Genomic DNA, 20,378 nt, shown 5'->3' with positions numbered 1-20,378 from the left:
AACCCCTCGAGGCTCGTTTGAGCTTTTGGGCTATGATACCATATCAATATTCATGAGATTCGATCTCAAAATTAATTGGCTATGGGAAGAATAATCCACTTATATTATAAATTTTTGTTAGGTCTCTTATCTTTTCAATGTGGAATCCTTAACACAAAGCATAATTAACTTAGCGGTTAAAGTATCTACCTTTTTCCTCGAGGTCAGAGGTTCAAAATTATTTACATATTAAAACGAGTCTGGCTTAATTAGCAGCTAAGGTACCTATTTTTGTATAGGTTAGAAGGTTCAAATTATCCCTACCGTCACATTTGGTTGTAATAAAATATCTCTCTCTCAAACCCAAATGAGAAAAGGAACTGAAATTTTGTATGATTAAAACCCTGTTCCCAAACTTTCCCTTTTTGTGACATGTCAGCCCTTATAATTGAAAGAATATTATACATTACAAACACTTGAAAGCCAGTAGATCTCTCTATTGTTCTCTCTAATATATATGGATATGGATGTTGTTTTCCCAGCTCCCAAACTGATACATCCAACCACAAAAATTCCAATAACCTTTCAGCTTGCTACCTACAAAAGAATCACCAAATTTTGTGTATATATAGTTGGATGTTGTTTTCTTTTATTTTTTTTTTCGGAATCAATGTCGTTTAAGTTATATGCTAGTGGATTTTTATAACTGGAGCTCGTCACGCCTATGCTGAGCAACACCGTGACTAATGCATGACTCGAACACAAGACGTCATAGTAGGTTAACTACAAAGCCCCATGTCCCAACTGCCATTATTAAAACAGCTTTTTAGTTTTATGTTTTTTTCCCTCAAAGAAATAAAGTTGTCTTTAGTAGTAGCTCCTTTATATTGTTTTTTGGTAATAAAAAGAAATTTCAAGAACAAAACATATAACTTGGGAAGTTATATTTGGTTTAATCTTACTTTTTTAGAAAGGACTTATTTTTTTTTCCTTCAATATATATATATATAGAAATGGGTATTATCAACCAAACCCATAACTATTTTGAGAACTTTTATTCTTTTGTTTTCATGCTCATTGTTCCTCCTCAAAAAAATAAAATAAAATGTTGATCAAATTTATATGTATGTCTATATATACACTCCATAGAATATTCCTATTGCTAGAGTTCATCATAAAATGTAAAGAAGTTGCTACAAACTCACAATAGCTAACAAATACACAGATGAAACTAAGCAATATCCAGCCAAAATTTGGGATGTGTTTGGCTTTGGAAAGTCACAAACTCCATAGATCAAAAAAGTCCATGGGAAAAGAAAAACCAAGCAAAAACAAAGGCAATAACACACATCAACAAGAAAAAAAAACCCTCTCCCAAGAAGAAATTAAGAAACAATATATAAATTTGAATACAAAACAAAAACAAAGTAATACCCAAAAATCTACATAATATAATATAATATTTTCATGGCCCAAAAAAAAAAACCAACTTTATGAATATATAGTGGTATAGTGAAAATTATTCATCCTCCGAATCCAATCGGGCTACAATTTTTTAGTGTTTCGTTTCTAGCTTCAGCGATATAAAACCTTCCGCCACATTGTTACGGCCTCTCGGTCAATAATCCTAGGGTTTCCATGCTGAAACCCACACCACTGATTCTTCCTTCCACGTCAAGTAAGCTCCGACCCTTGATTCGGCATCCTCTTCTTCTTCGGCGGGTCGATCCGACACCGCCCAGCCGGATCTATACCTCTTGAGCAAGGCCTTGACATCGTCCATCACATCATCACTAAACCCAGCTGAGGAAAAAGCTGCCTCTTTCAGCCTTTTGCTCCATTGCCTCCCTCTCTCTCTCCTCTCACTTCCCATTTCTCCCTCACTCTCATCACACCCCAAAAGCCTCACTATGCTTCTTGAACACTCTCTCTCCAAAACCAACCTCTCATTGCTTGTTGCCACAAAGCTCTCCTCCAACATCTCAAAGTAGAGAGTGTAGAATCTAAGGCACTCTTCAAAGCACTTTTGGAAGTCATTTTTGGAGCTTATGAAATCGGCTTCTTCCTCCACAATTGTCAAAACTCGAGGGTTTAGTGACTTGAACATTGTGATCACATTGTTTCTTTCTTCTATTCTCACTCTCCTCAAGGCTCCAATGCAATTTATGGCTATGGCTTCGTCTTCTTCAACTTTGAGGGCTTCCTTTGTGAGCTCGGTCAAGTGGTTGAGATTTGTTATGGGGTTGAACTCGAAGGGGACTCCCATTAGCCTTGCGAATTTCTCCATTCTTTGCCCAATTTCCTTCATCACTGGCTTCACTATTGTGGTTGTTATCACCACGGTGAGCTTGAGATGCGGCGTGTCGTCGTTTCGGGTGGCGAGCGACTCGAGTAGGGTTGGCCACTGGGTGCAGAGAGTGTTGCTAATGTCGATGATGTGGAGCTTCGTCTCTCCCTCGAGTGCCTCGAGAATCGCACCGTTCGAAGCCACGTGCCCAAACGTTGTCCACGGACTCGCCTGCGTGATAAAAAGATCAAATTTAACCGTAGCTTATCAGCTTAAGCTTTTAAGGTTTACTGGTGTTGATTCGTCAACTTAATTATAGTTTAAAATATGAATAACATTTCGAGTCCCTCACCATTTCTAATACTATCCATTCAAAAGAAAAAGAAAATAGTGATTTAGCATGATATTAGAATAAGAATTACCGTGTTTCTTTCCAATCTCCCATTAATATGGATGATAACTTGTTGGAATTTGTGTTAATTTTCAAATCCTCAAGTGAAAGAAAAGAAGAGTTCAAATTAGAAATAAAAGATCAAATTTAAAGATTTTGAGATTTAGTAGGTATTTAACATGATGCTAGAGGGTGAACTCTTGTATTATTAATTCCATACCAATTAATATTTATAAACACTTGTTATATCTTGAGAATACTTAAAAATATGAATAAAAAATTAAATTTACCATAAATAATTTACATAAGCTTTTGAGTTTAGCGGTGATTTAACACCAATTACCTCTTGAAACTTGAGGATCAACCTTCGAGCAGAGTCGAAGGAGTGGTTCTTCTCTGCCACGGCGACTAGGGTTTTGTAGCAGCTCTGCCCGGTTTCCGTGGCCCTGCAGAACAGCGCTTGCAAGAAGTAAGAGGCCAGTTTCTGATCGGAATCGCCATAGGGGGAGGCCAGCTCGTTCAACATCCACAGAAAATGGTGGATTTTGTTGGAGTCCTTTTCAGAGATGGCTTTGGCACACTCCTTGAGAAGGGTGGAGGCCCATTTTCCGGCAGCGCCGGCAGCGGAGGGAGAGCGGTCCGGCGAGAACTCCGACGACTGGCTGGTGGAGGTGTGGCTGAGCTGGTTGGAGCTCTGCATGTCTATGGAGATGGGAAGATCATGGCTTTGGTGGAAGAAGCTTGTGGGGGCTTCTTTGGCTGTGAAAAAAGTTATGTCCATGCTTTCTTATGGAGAAATAAAAAAAAATAAAAAAAAAGGATGTGTTTGACAAATTTGATCGAGGGAGGAAGAGGATTCTTTTGATAACCAAAAAAAGAAAACTAAGTATTACTTTTATATTTAGAAAAAAAAAAAATATATATATATATATATATATATATATATATATATATATAACTAAGCATAAAGTTTGGTTGAGAAAAAGCTTTTATTTTAATAATTGGACTTATGATTAAATGCATGTCTCATTCCCTCCCTATATTAAATTCATATTATATAGTTTTATTTTATTTAAATTTTGTTTTAATATTTCAACTTTCATGTTTATATTTACCAAAACCAACATACCTCAGCAATAATTGGCATATACCTCAAATCAAGAGGTTGTAAGTTCGATCATCCACCCCCACATGTTGTACTAAAAAAACTTTCATATTTATATTTGTTTTGCTTTGTTTTGGTCCTAGTTTTAAAGTTTTATATGGAAGTCTTATTTTAGTATCTAGAACTTGAGATTTTTTGTTTGAGGTAATTTCAATTAATTTTAGCATATTTCACATGAAAATTGCAAAATACCACATTAAATGAAATAATTGCGGATCTAAATATCATGTGTTTTTAGTATAATATGTGGGAATTGATGATCAACTAACCTCTTGGTTTGAGATATATGTCAATTGCCGCTGTGTTATGTTTGTTAAATAATATACTAAGATGCACAAAATATATAAAAGCAGTTACAAATATAACAACATCTAGATTATTGTTGTTATATTAAGATTATTGTTGATCAACATCTAGATTTTTTTAATAGAACATGTGGGGTGGGGTGGTGGAGGATCGAACTCACAACCTCTCGGTTGGTTGGAGATATATGTCAATTATGGCCGAGCTATGCTCGCTTTAACATCAATATCTAGATTGAAATATCTAGCTAGATTGATAACGGATTACTATTAATTGAGTTAACCATTGATTTAGTAGTAATTATAAAATTGCTATATTTGCAATTATTTTTTAAAGATGAAATTTACAGTGAGTTTTAGAAAACCACATGTGCAAATGATATTTCCAAATATTACCCATTAACTTTTTGTTTTTTGGTTTTTATTTTTAGAAATCTACTTATTTATTAGCAATTTTCTTTATTGGTAACTTTTAAATAATAGCATTTTCAAAAGTAATTTTTTCTAGCCGTCCCAAGTTCAAATTTTCCATCTTTTGTTAAACAAATTTTCATAATTTTTTTTTTTGGAAAATGAAGAGTTTACATAATCTTAACTTTTACTAAATTACCATAACAAACAAGGCATTAAATTTTCTATATAATACAATATAAAAAGTTAACAAATAGACCAAATCAAACTTTATAAACTAAAGCCAAATAAGTATGAAAGTGAGCATACAACAAAGAATTTATCAACCAATTCATTTCCTTTATATTATATTATATTATATTATATATTGCAAACTCTAGGAGTGACGTTGACATTTTTAGGGCTTAGAGAGAGAAACTCAGGTGTTTGCTTTTAGCAATTGAAAAGAGAGATGAATTGCATAAAAGGAAGAATGAATGATTTGATTGTATTATAAGCAAATTTTAATGCTTCATTCCCAAGAAAAATTGATCAACAAACTCCAGAAGATTTTATTTGTTTAAATGATTTTTATTTAATGAAATAATAAAATAATGCATATAAATATGTTTGTTTTTTCTTTATATATAAAGATAGCATATTGTGTGATTTTTCAACACATATATCTTGGTGTTGCTTTCTAAATATTTTAAGTGCATTCTTGTAACACTTAACATTCCTAATATATACTTTGGTTGTCTTTTAGAAATTAATCGTAGGTTAAGTGTTTTCGTGGTAGAAAAATTTAAACACGTAAGAATTACTAATTTTTAATTAATCCTAGCTCCTTTAGACTAATGGACAACGGTCTTGACCAGTTGAGTTGTGTTCGGATTGACAAGTCAACTTAATTAGCTTTTATAAATAAAAATTAAAAATATGATCATTAGTAAGAAACATGTTAATGTTATGGATTAAAATCCATAAGAAACAAATACGAAGATAGATAAAATTAATGAAAAAATAATAAAAATTTGCTATTAGTTTCAACATAGTGGAGAAGAATATTGGGAAATAAAGATTCTTTCAACCTCATGCCTTTTCTAAAAGTGCTTAAAATTTTCCTTTTGGGGTCCAATCACCCCTCCACAAAAATTAACAATGGCAAAGTTGTTGAGGAGAAAATTATTGAGATTTATTAAACAATATTAAGGCTATTTTTTTTGGGTTAAAATGAACCTAATTCAACGGTAATTGACATAAATCTCCAACTAAGAGGTTGTGAGTTCGATCCCCACCCCCACATACGATCTCGATTCAGAGAGAAAATGCACATTTGTATTATTTTGAGTCTCAAATTGGTTTGATCTTTTCCAATTATCCTAGTCGGGCGAACTAAGTCCGCCCTCTTTTGATTGTTGGGCCCCACCTATGGAGTTTCTTTGTTCTCACTTGCTCTCTTTTGAAGGCCCTTTATATTCTCTTTCTTAGCCAAAGAAAGACGGGACGGGACGGACGGTCAGAGGCCGCAGCGGGACAACAATCCACGTTCCGGTAGTGTGGTCAGACATCCCATGTTGATATGGACGATTGGTAAATTACCTCTACCGATAAAGTTATGTTTATGTCAGCTACTATCACCATATGTCATTAAATTAAGAGGATCATGAGAGTGAATTTAAAAAAGATTATTCTTTTATAAGATTGTGATTATTAGTATATTAACATTTCAAATAAATCTACTATCCATTCCAACAATACATTTTAGAGTAAGTTAATGGTCAATGTTTTTTATTTTATAGGAGGGTTTGTCTATTTTATCAAATTAATAGGATATTATTTCTATTTTCTTCTCAATTAATAAAATGTGTTTAATGTTGCATCATCATTTTGTCAACAAATTTTAACGTCTTGTAATGAAAAAAATTTAATTGAAAAATTTATCGAAAAACAAAAATATATCTTTAGCATAATATTAAAATACTATCAATACAAAGTTGTTTGAATGGTTGTGTGGTGTGATATTTCAACTGACAAAGTTTAATTAATTTTTTATTTTTTCCAAGTTCAAACCTTCTCATTTCAACTTACGATTTAGAAAATATTTAAAGCATTGAATTAATTTAATTTACTTATATTATATTAATCCTTGGTATCAATCCCTTTTGAAATTTCTACAAAATATTAAAAAACCTAGGAGATAACAACTCATTAATATCACCAATTTGAACACACCATATCTCCGACTAAAAGGTCGTAATTTTTTTAGTACAACATGTGAGAGTGAAGGATCAAACTCACAATCTTAAGAAGAAAAGGGTCGTGAATTTGAATTCACTCTTACATATTGTACTAAAAAAAAGTCCCGTCTAGTACACTACTATTTATGTCCCAAAAAATATTAAACTTTGACCTGATAATATTAATCACGATTGATATTGTAAAGTAACCCACAAATAGATATAATAATACAATAAGTTCATCGTTATTTTAGATAACAACAAAGGAATCTTGAAAGAAGAAAACAAAAAATCCATTTTTTCTTTAGTTGAAAGCAAACACAATATGTGACAATGATTATATAATTAATTTAATGGTGCATTATACTTTTGGGATATATATTAGTTTAAAATAAGCTCTAATTGTCATTTATTGGTTGCTTGAAGTTACATAACACCAACTCTTTGTTTACATAATATAATAATAATTAAACCTAAGACATGACATCATCAAGCTAAGTTAACCAAAATGAACTCATTATTGAGGTTTGTTTTGTTTTCTCCTTCTTTGAGTTCAACCGTGATAGGGCGGGATTCAACCATCAATCTTGAACCATAGTAATATATATGTTATCCATCTAGACTCGGATTCATAATTCATTAGTGAGCGTTATTGACTATTGAATGTGTCTACTAAAAGATTACAGTTTAGAAATAGTTTGTGTTTGATTTCATTTTAGTCCCTATGATTTAGACAAGCTGCTCCTTATCTTCTTTGGTGATACAACCATTTTTTTAAATTTAATTCATATGATTTTAGATTAATTTCATTTAAGTCCCTAAACATTATAAAGTTTCAATTTAGTTACAATTTGGTTAAATTCCACAAACTGTTCTCAGACTGTTTTTAACCACATCAAAAAAGACAAAATTGAAAATGAGACATATTATATGAATTAGGCTAAAAAAATACATTTGGTCTCAAAGAACTCCCGTGAAAGTAACGATTTAGTCCCTGGACTTTCAAAATAACAATTTACTCAATGTACTTTTGAATTGATAACAATTTAGTCCCTACCATTAAAAATTGGGTTAGATTTAACACAAATACGAAGTGGCATATCGATGTGTATAAGTAATGTCCAAGTGTGCAATTGGTTCAATTTTGAGTTAGTTCAAATTTGAACCGGTTTAAGATTAAAAAAAATCATAGGGACAAAATGACACTAAAGTCAAAACAATTTAATGATTATTAAGTTTATTAATCACAAAAATAAGTTAGATAGAGATGTATTTCGTTACATAGAATATTAATGGTATCAAGATGTTGATTATTCCTAACATGAAAATTAGAGAAAATGACAAACAAAAAGTAGGTTGGTTTTGTGGCATATACTTTAGTTACAACATAATTCAATATTCAAGACAACATATATAATATGCAGTCCAAATTATAAATATATGCCTTTGATTTATTATTTCATACAAACAAAAGGATCTCATGTTGGTCAATTATAATTAATAATTGCAAAGTACAATTCATTTCTATATTCACATGTTGGCCAATTAGATTTTGCAGGCAACACCTCGTCCTTCTTGTTACTTTTTTTTTTCCCTTTTAAATTAAAAAAAAAAATGTTGGAGGTTAAAAATAGACTTGTCACCTGGAGAATTAGAAAAGAGTAGTATGTAAGATCTTTTCCTGCAACATCGGAGATACGATATGGCCGACCTTAAAATTCGACCTTAAGGTGACTTGTAAGTTCGGTCAAACTCCCATTAGTCAAAGGTAATGCATGCTCCCATCTTAAAGACCTGATAGGTCGATCTTGTGCAATTGATTTTTTGACAGTACAATCGAATAGTTCGAGGTCGTTATCACCTAACTCCTAAGGGACCGTTTGTTTTATGGGAATCTCAAATTCCCACGGGATGGTCATCCAGATGCCCGTCTTTGTTTGATAGGAATGTTGGATTCCCGGGTATTCTTAGATGCCTGTGCATCCTAGGATGCCTATGCGGGAGGCATCTGGACAATCTTAGATGTCCTATAACATGGGTTTCTTAGATTTCCCATGTTGATGACATCTTCTTTTGACAATTTTGTCATTCATCGTTTTTGTTCTATAATATTTTTCATCAATAATATTTATTTCTCATTTATTTTATCTTATTTTAAAAATAAATGTATGCACTAATTCATTGATAAACGTCTAAATATAATTTTATTTATATGCTACATTTAGATATAAAATAAATATTAGTTAATGGTATAATATCTTAATTTGTTTTTAATTCAAATTTAGGGTGCAATCTTTTTCGTTTATTTTACTCTTCCAATAGTCACCAAACTTGAACTAAAATTGACATAAAAATATAATATTAAATAAATAAAAGTACAATTTTTATATGAATCCAAATAATATTAAATTTAACATGTAAATTATATGACGACCGCTAAGGGCATTTTTGGAATATTACATAAATTTACAATATTCTCATGAATAAATCCTGTAAAACAAATGTAGTTATAAAAAATATTTCCCGATTCCTTATAAATTTTCCTACAAAGCAAACGTGATTAATTTGAAATTCCGGACATCTAAAATTCCGGGCATATGAGATTCCAAGCATCTGAAGATGCAGACATCTACATTCCAAAAAAAACAAATGGCCCCTAATAGAAGCACTCAGTTTGACTCTAGTACAGAATCTAAGCTTGGCTTGAGACCTAAGATCAATCTCTTATATTTGAGTTGAGCGTCTGAGTATTTATTTCCTTTGTGCATGTCTTCCTCACCAAACTCACTCTTAAGTTCGACCGTATCCAATTTTACAAGTCCTCAAACTAGATCAAAATTCACTAGAAACACAAAATATATGTCGATTTATGTAGTTGTTTTCAATCTTGTCCTTGACATTTTAAAAGTTTAACTATACACTCCATTTTTAATTAGCTAAAAAAAAACTTTTCTATTTTCAATTTTTGTTGAGAAGCCTAATCAAATTAAAAGATTGGGGAGGTAACTAAATTTGAAACTTTTAAGATGTTTGGGAAATACTTAACTAACAATATAGGTTATGGGCAAAATTGTTTATTATTATTATTATTATTAAGATTATGTATTTTGCAAAAGAAAAAAAATTAAAGCACTGAAAAGGAAAAGAAAAAAAAAGACCTACAAAAAATGGCCAGACACAATTACAAACATGAGACAGAGGAGCAGAGGAAGGAAATAATAACCCCCTTTTTTTATTAGTCTTTTCATGTTTTAATATTTTAAGAAATAATTGCTAGTGGAGATATTTCTTTTTTCATTTTTACAGAATAAAAATAGGATAGAGTCCACTTCTTTGTAATTTTATAGGCACCAAACTACTTCCATGAGAGGTATTTTGTATAATTTAAACTTCATTTTCTTTTTAATTTTAGGATTTTATCATTAATTCAATTTATATAACTTTAATATTTAAATTTATTAAATTTTATAAATATTGATGTCGATTCTAGGTGAGGTATGCGAGGTGTCATTTGGGTGCCATGTACGCCTTCGTCTCTGATGGTTTGTTACCTATACATACAAAAAACTTGCACAAGTGTTGTACTCTATTGAATGCACTTCGATGCTTACGCTAGAATTCAAATAGGAGCAAACTGGTATAGAGCAGAAAAATGACGTACTGGGAATCTCAAGAATGAGAGTCTACTTTGAGTGTGTGTAGAATCACTAAGAACTATGTAGGGAAATGTGATTTACCTTTCGTTAGGGTTGCCCTTCTCTTTTTATATGAGATGGAGATGAGTGTAAAGGGGAGGTTACCACTCCCATGGGCATTCACAAGGGAGAGGTAGGTTGGGCCAAAGATTTGCAAAGATCATCACATCCTCTATCTCCCACTGTCGTGTAGGCGAAGGGCTTGACGGCGTCCTATGTAATCCTTAGTGGCGTGCAACAGTTTGGGTACATGGTGTCTCAGCACTCTGCCTACTGGCTGTCCATCGTACGAAATCTTTAGCAGCACTCAGTCCTATTGCAAGTACCCTCGAATTCTTTTCAGTGTGCTCGATTGTGCAGAGTTAGTTTCCTGACCCGACCAAGATAACTTAGTTGGCTTCTTGACGCGTGACATGTCATTTTTGCCCCATAATAATAAACAATTCATAAAGTGGAATTGATATTTAAGTTTTATTAGATTACCATTTAAATTTCTCACCTTTTGCTTTACATCTTTTCACTAAAAAATATTTACAAGAAAAAGAAAAGTAGGGTTTGAGTTAAAGAAAGCAAGATATGGGAATATTTTGCAGCTTTGAAAGATGGCTATGATGACTCAAATGATTGGCTCAATAAGTGGGAAAAATTATTAAAAAGAGAGATGCAATGCATCAAAAGGACCCAAACCCTAAATAAAGTAGAATAGAATAACTACTTTCACACTTTGATGTTACATTCTTCCACTCATAAATATCATCAAATCATACACCTCTCTCTCCTTTCAAATTTTGCCCCCATTTGGGAACTTCAAAAATCTCCCTCTCTTTCTCTTCCTATTTTCCTATCTCAATCACACAATTAAACATTCAATTCTAATTAAAGAAATAAAAAAGAAAAAAAAATCTACAACACCTTTTGAAATTTTACAAAATTAAAATAAACTAAATTATATTATATAAAATGTTATGGAATAGTGTCGTTTAAAGTTCTCTAGAACGAGGCTCGAAAAGAAATCATTACAAAGAAGTTTTGAAAATTACGAAGGAAACTTTGAGCTCATATTAATCCTGAGTTTATTTTAATTTTATCAAATAGTATTTTAAAGTATCAATTTTACCTTCATTTTTTTTAAAGAACATTAAAGATAAATCTAAAACTAGTTTTTTTTTTCCTTTTTTCTTTTTTTCAGTACAACAAATGTGTGGAGAATTTGAATTTGTGACCTTGTCAGAGACATGTGTCAATTACGCTGAGCTAAGCACATGTTGGCAAATCTAAAACTAGTTAGCACATACTATATAATTTAGCCCGCCAATAAAGAAAGTACTAAAGTTAATGCGGATTATATGTTTTTAGTTCCTAATGTTTGGTATTTTTTCAAAGTTTTAATTTCATCTTTTATGTTTTATTTTTCTTTAGTTAAGTCATTGCAATCACTTTTAAGGAAAAAAAAATCCTTGCAATTACTAAATATTAAAATAATGATGATATACGAATTTAAAATAGTAATTTTTACCAGCATTTTAATGGCTCAAATTTCTATAACAACTTAACAATTTCATGTCAAGTAAGTTATTTTGTATGAAATGAGTAAAATTTTCATTTTATAGACCAGTATTGTTGTCTATTTAATCAAACTAAAATATACTAAAATACTTTTAAAAGAACTTAAAAGATATCATTAATTTTCATGTTTAGTGACAAAATGAACGGACTTAATTAAAAAGATGTCGTTACATCGAAGATGAAATTGAAACTTTTAAAACATCCGCTCCTAAACATATATTTATCATAAAATTAAACAAGTGAAAGAAATGGAGTTTGTCTTTTGCTATTGTATGCTGCCTGCCTTAGAAGAATCTTGAAAAATGGTAAATAATTATTAAGGAAAGGAAGGAAAAAAAGGAAATAACCTACAAGCCCCCAAATGCCCCCAAATGCCCCCTATCCCTATTAGAGAATATAGAAAATATATTGGAAAATAAACCCTAATTTGGTGGCCAAATGTTTGGAGATCACAACATAAGCTAAAAGTTTAAAATAGGAGACCAGTTTTTGACACCTTACTCCAACCTTGTTTTACCCATTTGGTCCATTGTACTAACATTTTAAATCAAGATTTTAATCGTAGATGTCGATATCGATCGAATGTTGAGGTCTTGTTTTAATTATGAATGGATATTTTTAGAAAAATTATAAAATTAAAAAACCCATAATAAATAAACAATTTACCTTTTTTAAATAAGTTAAAAGTTATTTTTATTATTTTATCTATGATATTTTATTGATATACATCTATGTTTTTATATTTTGTAACTTTTTTGTGATATTATGAAAATGTTGATTCACTCCTTAGGCTTAGGTTAATGTTGCCAACGTACGTAAATTTTGGTTGTGTTTTTAACCATTCAAATTAACAGGCAATTGGTCAAAGTTGTAATTGAAATGGAGAGGTGATATTTAGCTGCAAAATGCACACTTTGGGTGAGACCCACTCAATTAACATTTAGAATACAAACAAAGAAATTGCTTATGGTTTGTTTGGAATTGATAACTAGGATCAAATCTTGGGTTTTTTTCCCTTTCTTTGTTAATATTATAGGAGACGTGGGACGAGGGATTGGACCTTCGATGAAGAAGTGAGTACCTTAACCTTCGAGGTTTGTTGGTTTAGTTGGAAACGAATAAAATTCAAGTAAATCACATTTTTCGTATTTAATGTATTGGATGTTTTTTTTAATACAAGATGTGAGGGTGAAATGGAAGATCCAACTCACAACCATATATCAATTATCACTGAGCTATGCTCACTTTAGCTAATATATTAGATTATATTAAATATTAAGGAAAATAACTAATTAAAATATTAGATACATTTCAGAGGTATATATATATATTTGGATTCATTAAAAATTAAAGAGAATAACTTATTAACGTAGTGAAGAAAAGTATGTATATATATACACAAAAGAAATATTTAATGAACTAGATTATTATTTAATATTAAAGGTAATAATGTATTAATGTATTCAATATATTTAAAGAAAAAAGATTCAAATGGGATAAATATCTCTTAATATATATATACATATATTTTTTCTTGAGTACTAAATATATTTTTAATTTAAGACATATTAAAATATAGCTTTTATTTTGGCTAAAATTTTATCTCCGGGTCTCTATAAATATAAGCCTAAATTATTAAGAATCTCTTGATAAATGTCTCTATATATATTTCTTTCCTCTCGTTCAATTTCTTTCGAGAAGGTTCCCATAAAACTTAGTCTTTATTTCGAGTCTTACCACATAATGCTTTGCGAAGGTTCAACTTGTGAAGAGAAAAGAAGATTGAATTTCTTTATAAATAAAGAAAAAAATATTAGGATACTCTACAAAGGTACCTTCTTAGTTCTTGAGAGTAGCCAAGGATATATTAGCTAAGTGATATGTTATAAGGTCAATAATTACAAAGAACTGTCCTTGTTCATTGGGTGCTAACTCTAAATTTTAAAATCCTAGTAAGAATTCTTAGCCTATATTCTTTCAATTTGAGATTAATCATTCAACTCCTAAGTCAAGCGGTAAACTTAGCCAACTTAAAGATAATATGAGCATAGCTCAACGGTAATTGACATATATCTCTGACAAACAGGTCATAAGTTCGAATCTCTCTATCCCCACTTTTTATATACTCTGTAAATTGTTGAACTAGAAAGAAAAAACATCGTTTAATTCCTAAAGGTTAAGGAATGAGATAAGAGTGAGTAATCAACCTAGGATCTTGTAAGATAGATATGTAGTTTTGTATTCTATTATTTGGATGCATCCTATATTATAGGATGAGTTGTTCCCATACAAGTTTTCTTGCACAAGTGTGTAGTTAAATTCTATTCAATTTCTCTTTGGCCCCTATGTGTCTTCTATTGATGAGATTAGATGTGACCCTTATGTTTTTTTTTTGGTAAAAAATTCTTTTCACATATTTTCATCTTTTAATGCAAGAGTGGAGGGCTTTGGTGCTTGGGAGTAAGTTCATTTTGAGTTTCCAGTAAGAAACATGTGCGATGGACGTGGTATTTTTAGTTTTATTTTACTAGCTATTCTCATTGGAAAAAAAAAATATCTCTTAGATCTTTGCTTAGTTTTTTTGTTCTCATCTTTTCCATAAAGCAATACATTATAAAGAACAATAGAGTCCACTCATAATTCAATTGACATTATTCTACTGAAATTTTCTACACGACAACATAGAAATGAAAAAATTTTATATATATTTGAGAAAATAAGAACATGAAACTTAATATTTGATGGGGGAAGCTGATGAAATCACAATTTAAGTGAACTGTAGTAGTGAAATGTTGATGACAACATTTGGGCTGAAAGTGAAAATGTTGATGATGTGCAAGGATAAGGAAAAGTTAGAAATTTTTCATGAATAACTGGTGATAATATTTTAAGGGTGTAAAAGAGAGATTTAACAATGAAAAATCAAGAGAGAAAGGATAGGAAAGAAAACAAAATATAGCTTGAATCACGAAACGAGAGACGAAAAAGAGTCATTTTATAGTTGTGGAAAATGAGAGAGGTGTTAAATTAACTATTGGGAAATATAATTAAATGTTATAATTATTGAATTAATTTGAGTTAAATCAAAATTTTTTCTACTATATTTTATGATTTAAATTTAATTCATTAAAACACTATAATTTTTGAAATTCCATTAATTATATAAACAAAGATAACGCCATTCATTTTATAATTAACTTTTAAGAACAAATTGACAACCATCCTATTCAAACTTTCGCATTCTCCTCCTTATTTTTTTTTATTGTTAATTTTAACTCAAATAAAGGATTAAAAAGAAAAAAAAGAGAGAGAAAAAAAAAAACTTAGGAGGGATGCGTTGGGGGAGGGAGGACGGGAATTAATAATTAGTGAAATTTGCGAGATTTGGAGAGGGAGAGAGAGTTGAATGACAAAAATGTCATTAAAATAATAAATAAAAATATTAAGATTTAAGGACAAAATAGGAAGATCAAATTTCGAATTCCTACCGCTCATTTTATATACAGTATAGATTAATCTCGGTACAAATAAAGAACATGAAGTAACATTATATGCCATGATTCTATGTTTGTATCTATATTTTGCAACTTACAAAACATTTATCAATACTTAATTAGGCCTCCTAGTTATATATGAAGTTAATTATATCCTCTAATAATTTGCATAGGTGAGTGAAAAATGTACATTCAATAAGCTAATATCTTGGGACAGGAATAAGTTGAAAGTTTAGTTCTTTTTTTCAACAATAAATTGAAAGTTGAAACTATGGATTTAAGAGATAGAACTCGATCACTTGTTTCCTCCCTTGGAACTTAGATACGTGATCCTCACGTCACTGCAACAAATTTGAAATTTAATCACAGATAAAAAAAATCACGCGGAGAAACAATGCAGACAGTTAAAAAAACGCGTGCCGAAATAAATTATTTTTTTTCTATTCATATGTCCATATTTTCATAATTTAAGGTTTTGAAGGTTGAATTCCTACTATCGGGAGTATTATAATATTTATTGATATGTCCATATTTTCATCCATGTTTTTATATGTTTATGAATTCGACATCGATAGAGAGATGAATCAATAATTTCAATATTATCGCAGAAAGAAAATCAACGAAATATAAAAAATTATCAATAAAATACCATTGATATGAACTTTATATTAATATTAATAATTTGCAACTTATTTAAAAACTGTGAAATTTTTATTTGTTAATTTAAATATTTATTATGAATATTTTATTTTTATAATTTTTCAAGAAATATCCATCAACATCGATAATTTACATTTAAAAGTTTCCTCTCTAACTATCCGTTTTTAACTATTGAGAGAAATTTAGATCATCACTAGAACATTAAAGGTCCCAGCACCATAACCTTCACGTCCTAGTTTCCGACGATGATTTTAGGTATATAATTAAGTAATAGTATTCCTTGTAAGCATGGTTGGGAGTAGAGGGATTCGACTAGAATGAAGTATTGTTGGAATTGGTAGAGCCAAAACAATGGAAGAAAGAACTAAGAGGAATGAAGAAATGTTGCAAGCCACGGTAGCCGAGAAGACAACATTGAGACGCTGTGCATAGTGATGAAATGCTGCAAGCCATGCTAGCGTCTCAATGCTGCCACAATTTGAAGAAAAACATGGAGACGTGCGCGGGTTACTTAGTGATGCTGTAATGCTTAGCATTACAGGAACGTCTCAATACTGCGATGATGTTCTATATATCCTTCTTATTTCATTTTAGGTTTTGAGTGTTGTTACACAAAATATTGAGGGGCGGCTGTGAGGCAGTGTGTTGACAGCAGAGAGACAAATACGAGATTCCAGGTTGTAGTGTGTCGTTGGCAACCAATTCTTAAGTTAATTGGTGAGGTTTTTTTAATTCATGATCGCATTGTTGTAGTTCTTAGAAGCTAGGTGGTTTTTGTTGAGACTTCTATAGTGAGAGACATTGTATGCCATTTAAAAAAAGCAAAGAAACACAATAATTAATGTGGAAAAACTCCAAATCGAAAAAAAAAACCACAGCCCATAAGGGGAAATCCACTCCCAGTATATCAGGATTAAATATTTCAATTGAGATAATTAAAACTCAAGTTGATGAGTTCCTTTTATAGCAGTCTGAACATACCTTACATTTTCGATGTGAGATAACTTCTACCACGGTGAGCATAACTCCCTTTTTCGCATATTTTTTGTTTTGTTTATTTAAAATATCTCATTTTGGATACTTATAATTTTTAGTTTCGCTTCTTGTCCAGACTTTAAATACAAGTTGAATTTTTTTAAAATATAGACAATTTTAAAATTAGGATCTCAAAATAAACTACTCACATACTTTCCTTAAAAATAACTAATAGAATTGTACTTATCGAATTTTCTCTCTCAATAAAAAATAATGCTTGAACAATTTGAGAGTATAGCAGTTACAAACACGGCAAAAAAATTTAAGAAAATAACAAATTTAGCATCTACATTTTAGATTTGCAAATATAGCAAAATTTTTAGAAAAAACGGAGGTCCAATAATAAAATGTCAAATTTACCCTCGTAGCATTGATATACCATTGATATATATATCTGATATACACTTGATATACATCTGATTTACTACTTATATACAAGTGATATATCATTGATATAACTATGATATCTACTAATATAATTTCTTATATGATTATATTATTTAATATTTATTGATTTACCACTAATATATGTGTAATTATATGTGTAATGTATTATTGATATGTTTTTGATATATCACTGATATCATATTGATATACAATTGATTTACTTATGATATATCTATGATATCTACCAATATAACTTCTAATATGGTTTACAATTGACATACGTATGATATACATAGGTATATCATTACAAATATATTTAATATATCATAAATTATAGGTACATCACATGTGCATAAGATGTATATTAGATGTATAATACGTACATCTGATGTATATCAAAGGTACATCGGATATACATCAGATGTAGATGTAGATAAGATGTATATCAGATATACATCCATCAGGCGTATATTAGATATACATCAATCAGACGTATATCAAATATACATCGGATGCATATAAGATATCATAAGGATAAAACTGAAATAATAAAAATTTCGAAAATAAAATTCAAATATTTTACCATATTTGCAAAATACAAAAGAGGTTGACATTTTTGTAAATATGTATAAAAATTTAGCTACCAATTACAATTTCCCTAAATAATATTATTTTCCCCTCTATTCTCTACTCGCTATGCTCCAAGGACACCATACAAAAAGAAAATGGGATTGATAAAAAAGAAATGTCAAAACCAATTAGACCACAATGACCTCAAATTTAAAAGAAAAACCCTAATTAGAAAGAAATTTCAAATTGAGAGAATATAGCCCTTAGATAAACTTATATAAGACAATTGAAAAGATATACTAAATAGCACAAATTAAAAACAAATATAGTATAATTAAAGAAAATAGACAAGTACAATTGAATTGTTTTTACTAAAATTGCCAATAACTAAAAATCACATTTAAGCAATAATATCCAAATATTGCTTTCACCATTGTTAAGTTCTGCTTCTTAAAGTTAGAACAGACTAAAAATACACATCCAATCAGCGTGCTAATTAAACACCAACTTGTTTCTTAATAAACCTCAATCTACATCTAATTATGGGGCTTTGTTTGACTAAACAACTTATCAATTTTCATATAAAGAGACAAAAGAAACTATACTGTCAACAAAAAGTTATTTAAATTGTGCCTCATCGAGATATGACTCTACACAACACGATGTTTAAAGTGAGAAAATTTGAGGTTTGTATATTGGAAGTAGAGAGAATGGCTGATAGTCTCATGCTTGTGTATTTTTATGGTTGGTTTATGATCGTATTGTTCAAGGATCTAACGTTGAGTAGATAAAGGACCTCACAAAGGTTTATAATATAAGCGGACTACTCCTCTAATAGTTGTTTTGAGATGGTATCAGAGCACCTTGGTTGGTTTTCTTAAGGCGCCACTGAAGTTTGAGCAAAGATTGCAATGTATTTAATGTTTTTTTAATTTTTTTAATATTGTTGTTGATGGCGAATTTCGGAGTGGTCCATGTGTCTCGGATTCTCTAAGAAGCAAATAAGCCTTCAACCAGGAAACTCGACGCTGGTGCGGTGTCCTGCCTAATACAGTATGATGCTCAAGTTGGAAATCAGAATAAAGAAAATAGGAGTAGACACTTTTAGGATTTTAGTGACAGGTTTTTCACTTGCTTGGCAAAAGTGGCCGAGTCGTGGGTGTCTGACTAGGAAGGACATTGGTTGAGGTGGAAGAGGTGTTCCAGGTTGTACGAGACCCTAACGGCGGGGTGTACGCCTCGGAAAATTAGTGGGTGGTACCTTTACTTACAGGCCTGCGACGTGCAGTCTGCGAGAGCCAGATCGCAATGTTCAGCGCTCTTGTTGTACAACAGAGGTGATGATGCACTCGCCTGCGGTGTGTAACCGTCTGTGGTCCCATGCCTTGCTGTCGTCCCTACAACCCGACACGTGTCCTACTCGGATTTACCCTCAACAATTATGTTTAACACATTCGGTCGGTTTCGGTCGGAAATTACATATTGGACCAACCGATCGATCAATTTATCAAATTAACTTATCAACATCAGTTTCGTCGGTTTAGATCGATTGGATCAGTTTTCGAAACCTTTTCCACACTCGTACAACCTTGTACATTTTTTAGTCCTAGTGGACAGTGAACTCTTTTCATTTATCCATTTTTCCCATGAGGGTGTCGACCTAAAATATGTCATCTCTTTTTCTTTTGTAATTTACTATCATCAAAATATGTTTTTAACTTATCTCCTATATTCAACAAGTGCCTCACCTTTCAACTCGAAAGATAAATAAAATAAAATTCTCACCTTTGTACCATCTTTGATTTTAGTGAAAACTTTATATTTACATATCTTGATATAAATCAATATCACCATTATCATTTTTTTTTCCTTTAATATTTTCACATTTATCTTTATTCTTTACTATTTGTTGATTTTCAACCCAAAAAGATTGAATTAGAAAGTTAAATGAGATCTCACGAGCTAGAAAGACAATCTCAAAAATATCAATATTCAATGTGGGATCCTTAGTCAACATGTCCCTCAAGATGGTGGCTCTTTTGAGCTCGTCAATTTTAACAAGATTCAATTTTTGGACAGATGCTCATTTGAACTTGTTGGACTTTGATACCATATCAATATTCATTCGAGTTTACAACTCAAATCTTTTACTAGTCTTCCCCTCACATGTTAGAAAAGGGCGGTCTCCCCTAAACCTTATTCCGTCCAAGCTCTCAT

The 20,378-nt window shown here is 31.0% G+C and overlaps 1 protein-coding gene across 1 annotated transcript; it reads right to left on the bottom strand.

The window, feature by feature from the left end:
- Window positions 1–1,075: 1,075 nt before the first annotated feature.
- Window positions 1,076–3,515, bottom strand: LOC111014689 (protein SHORT-ROOT). The gene is made up of 2 exons (XM_022289491.2): window positions 3,001–3,515; window positions 1,076–2,497 (listed from the first exon to the last, which is right to left on the bottom strand). The coding sequence occupies exons 1-2, from the start codon at window positions 3,436–3,438 to the stop codon at window positions 1,607–1,609; spliced, it is 1,329 nt and encodes a 442-aa protein (XP_022145183.2). The 5' UTR covers window positions 3,439–3,515; the 3' UTR covers window positions 1,076–1,606.
- Window positions 3,516–20,378: the final 16,863 nt, after the last annotated feature.

The sequence above is a fragment of the Momordica charantia genome (assembly GCF_013281855.1).
Source record: "Momordica charantia cultivar OHB3-1 chromosome 7 unlocalized genomic scaffold, Mcharantia_2.0 BLBB01000007.1, whole genome shotgun sequence".
NCBI classification, from domain to species: domain Eukaryota; kingdom Viridiplantae; phylum Streptophyta; class Magnoliopsida; order Cucurbitales; family Cucurbitaceae; genus Momordica; species Momordica charantia.
This window is presented reverse-complemented; position numbering and strand designations above follow the sequence as displayed.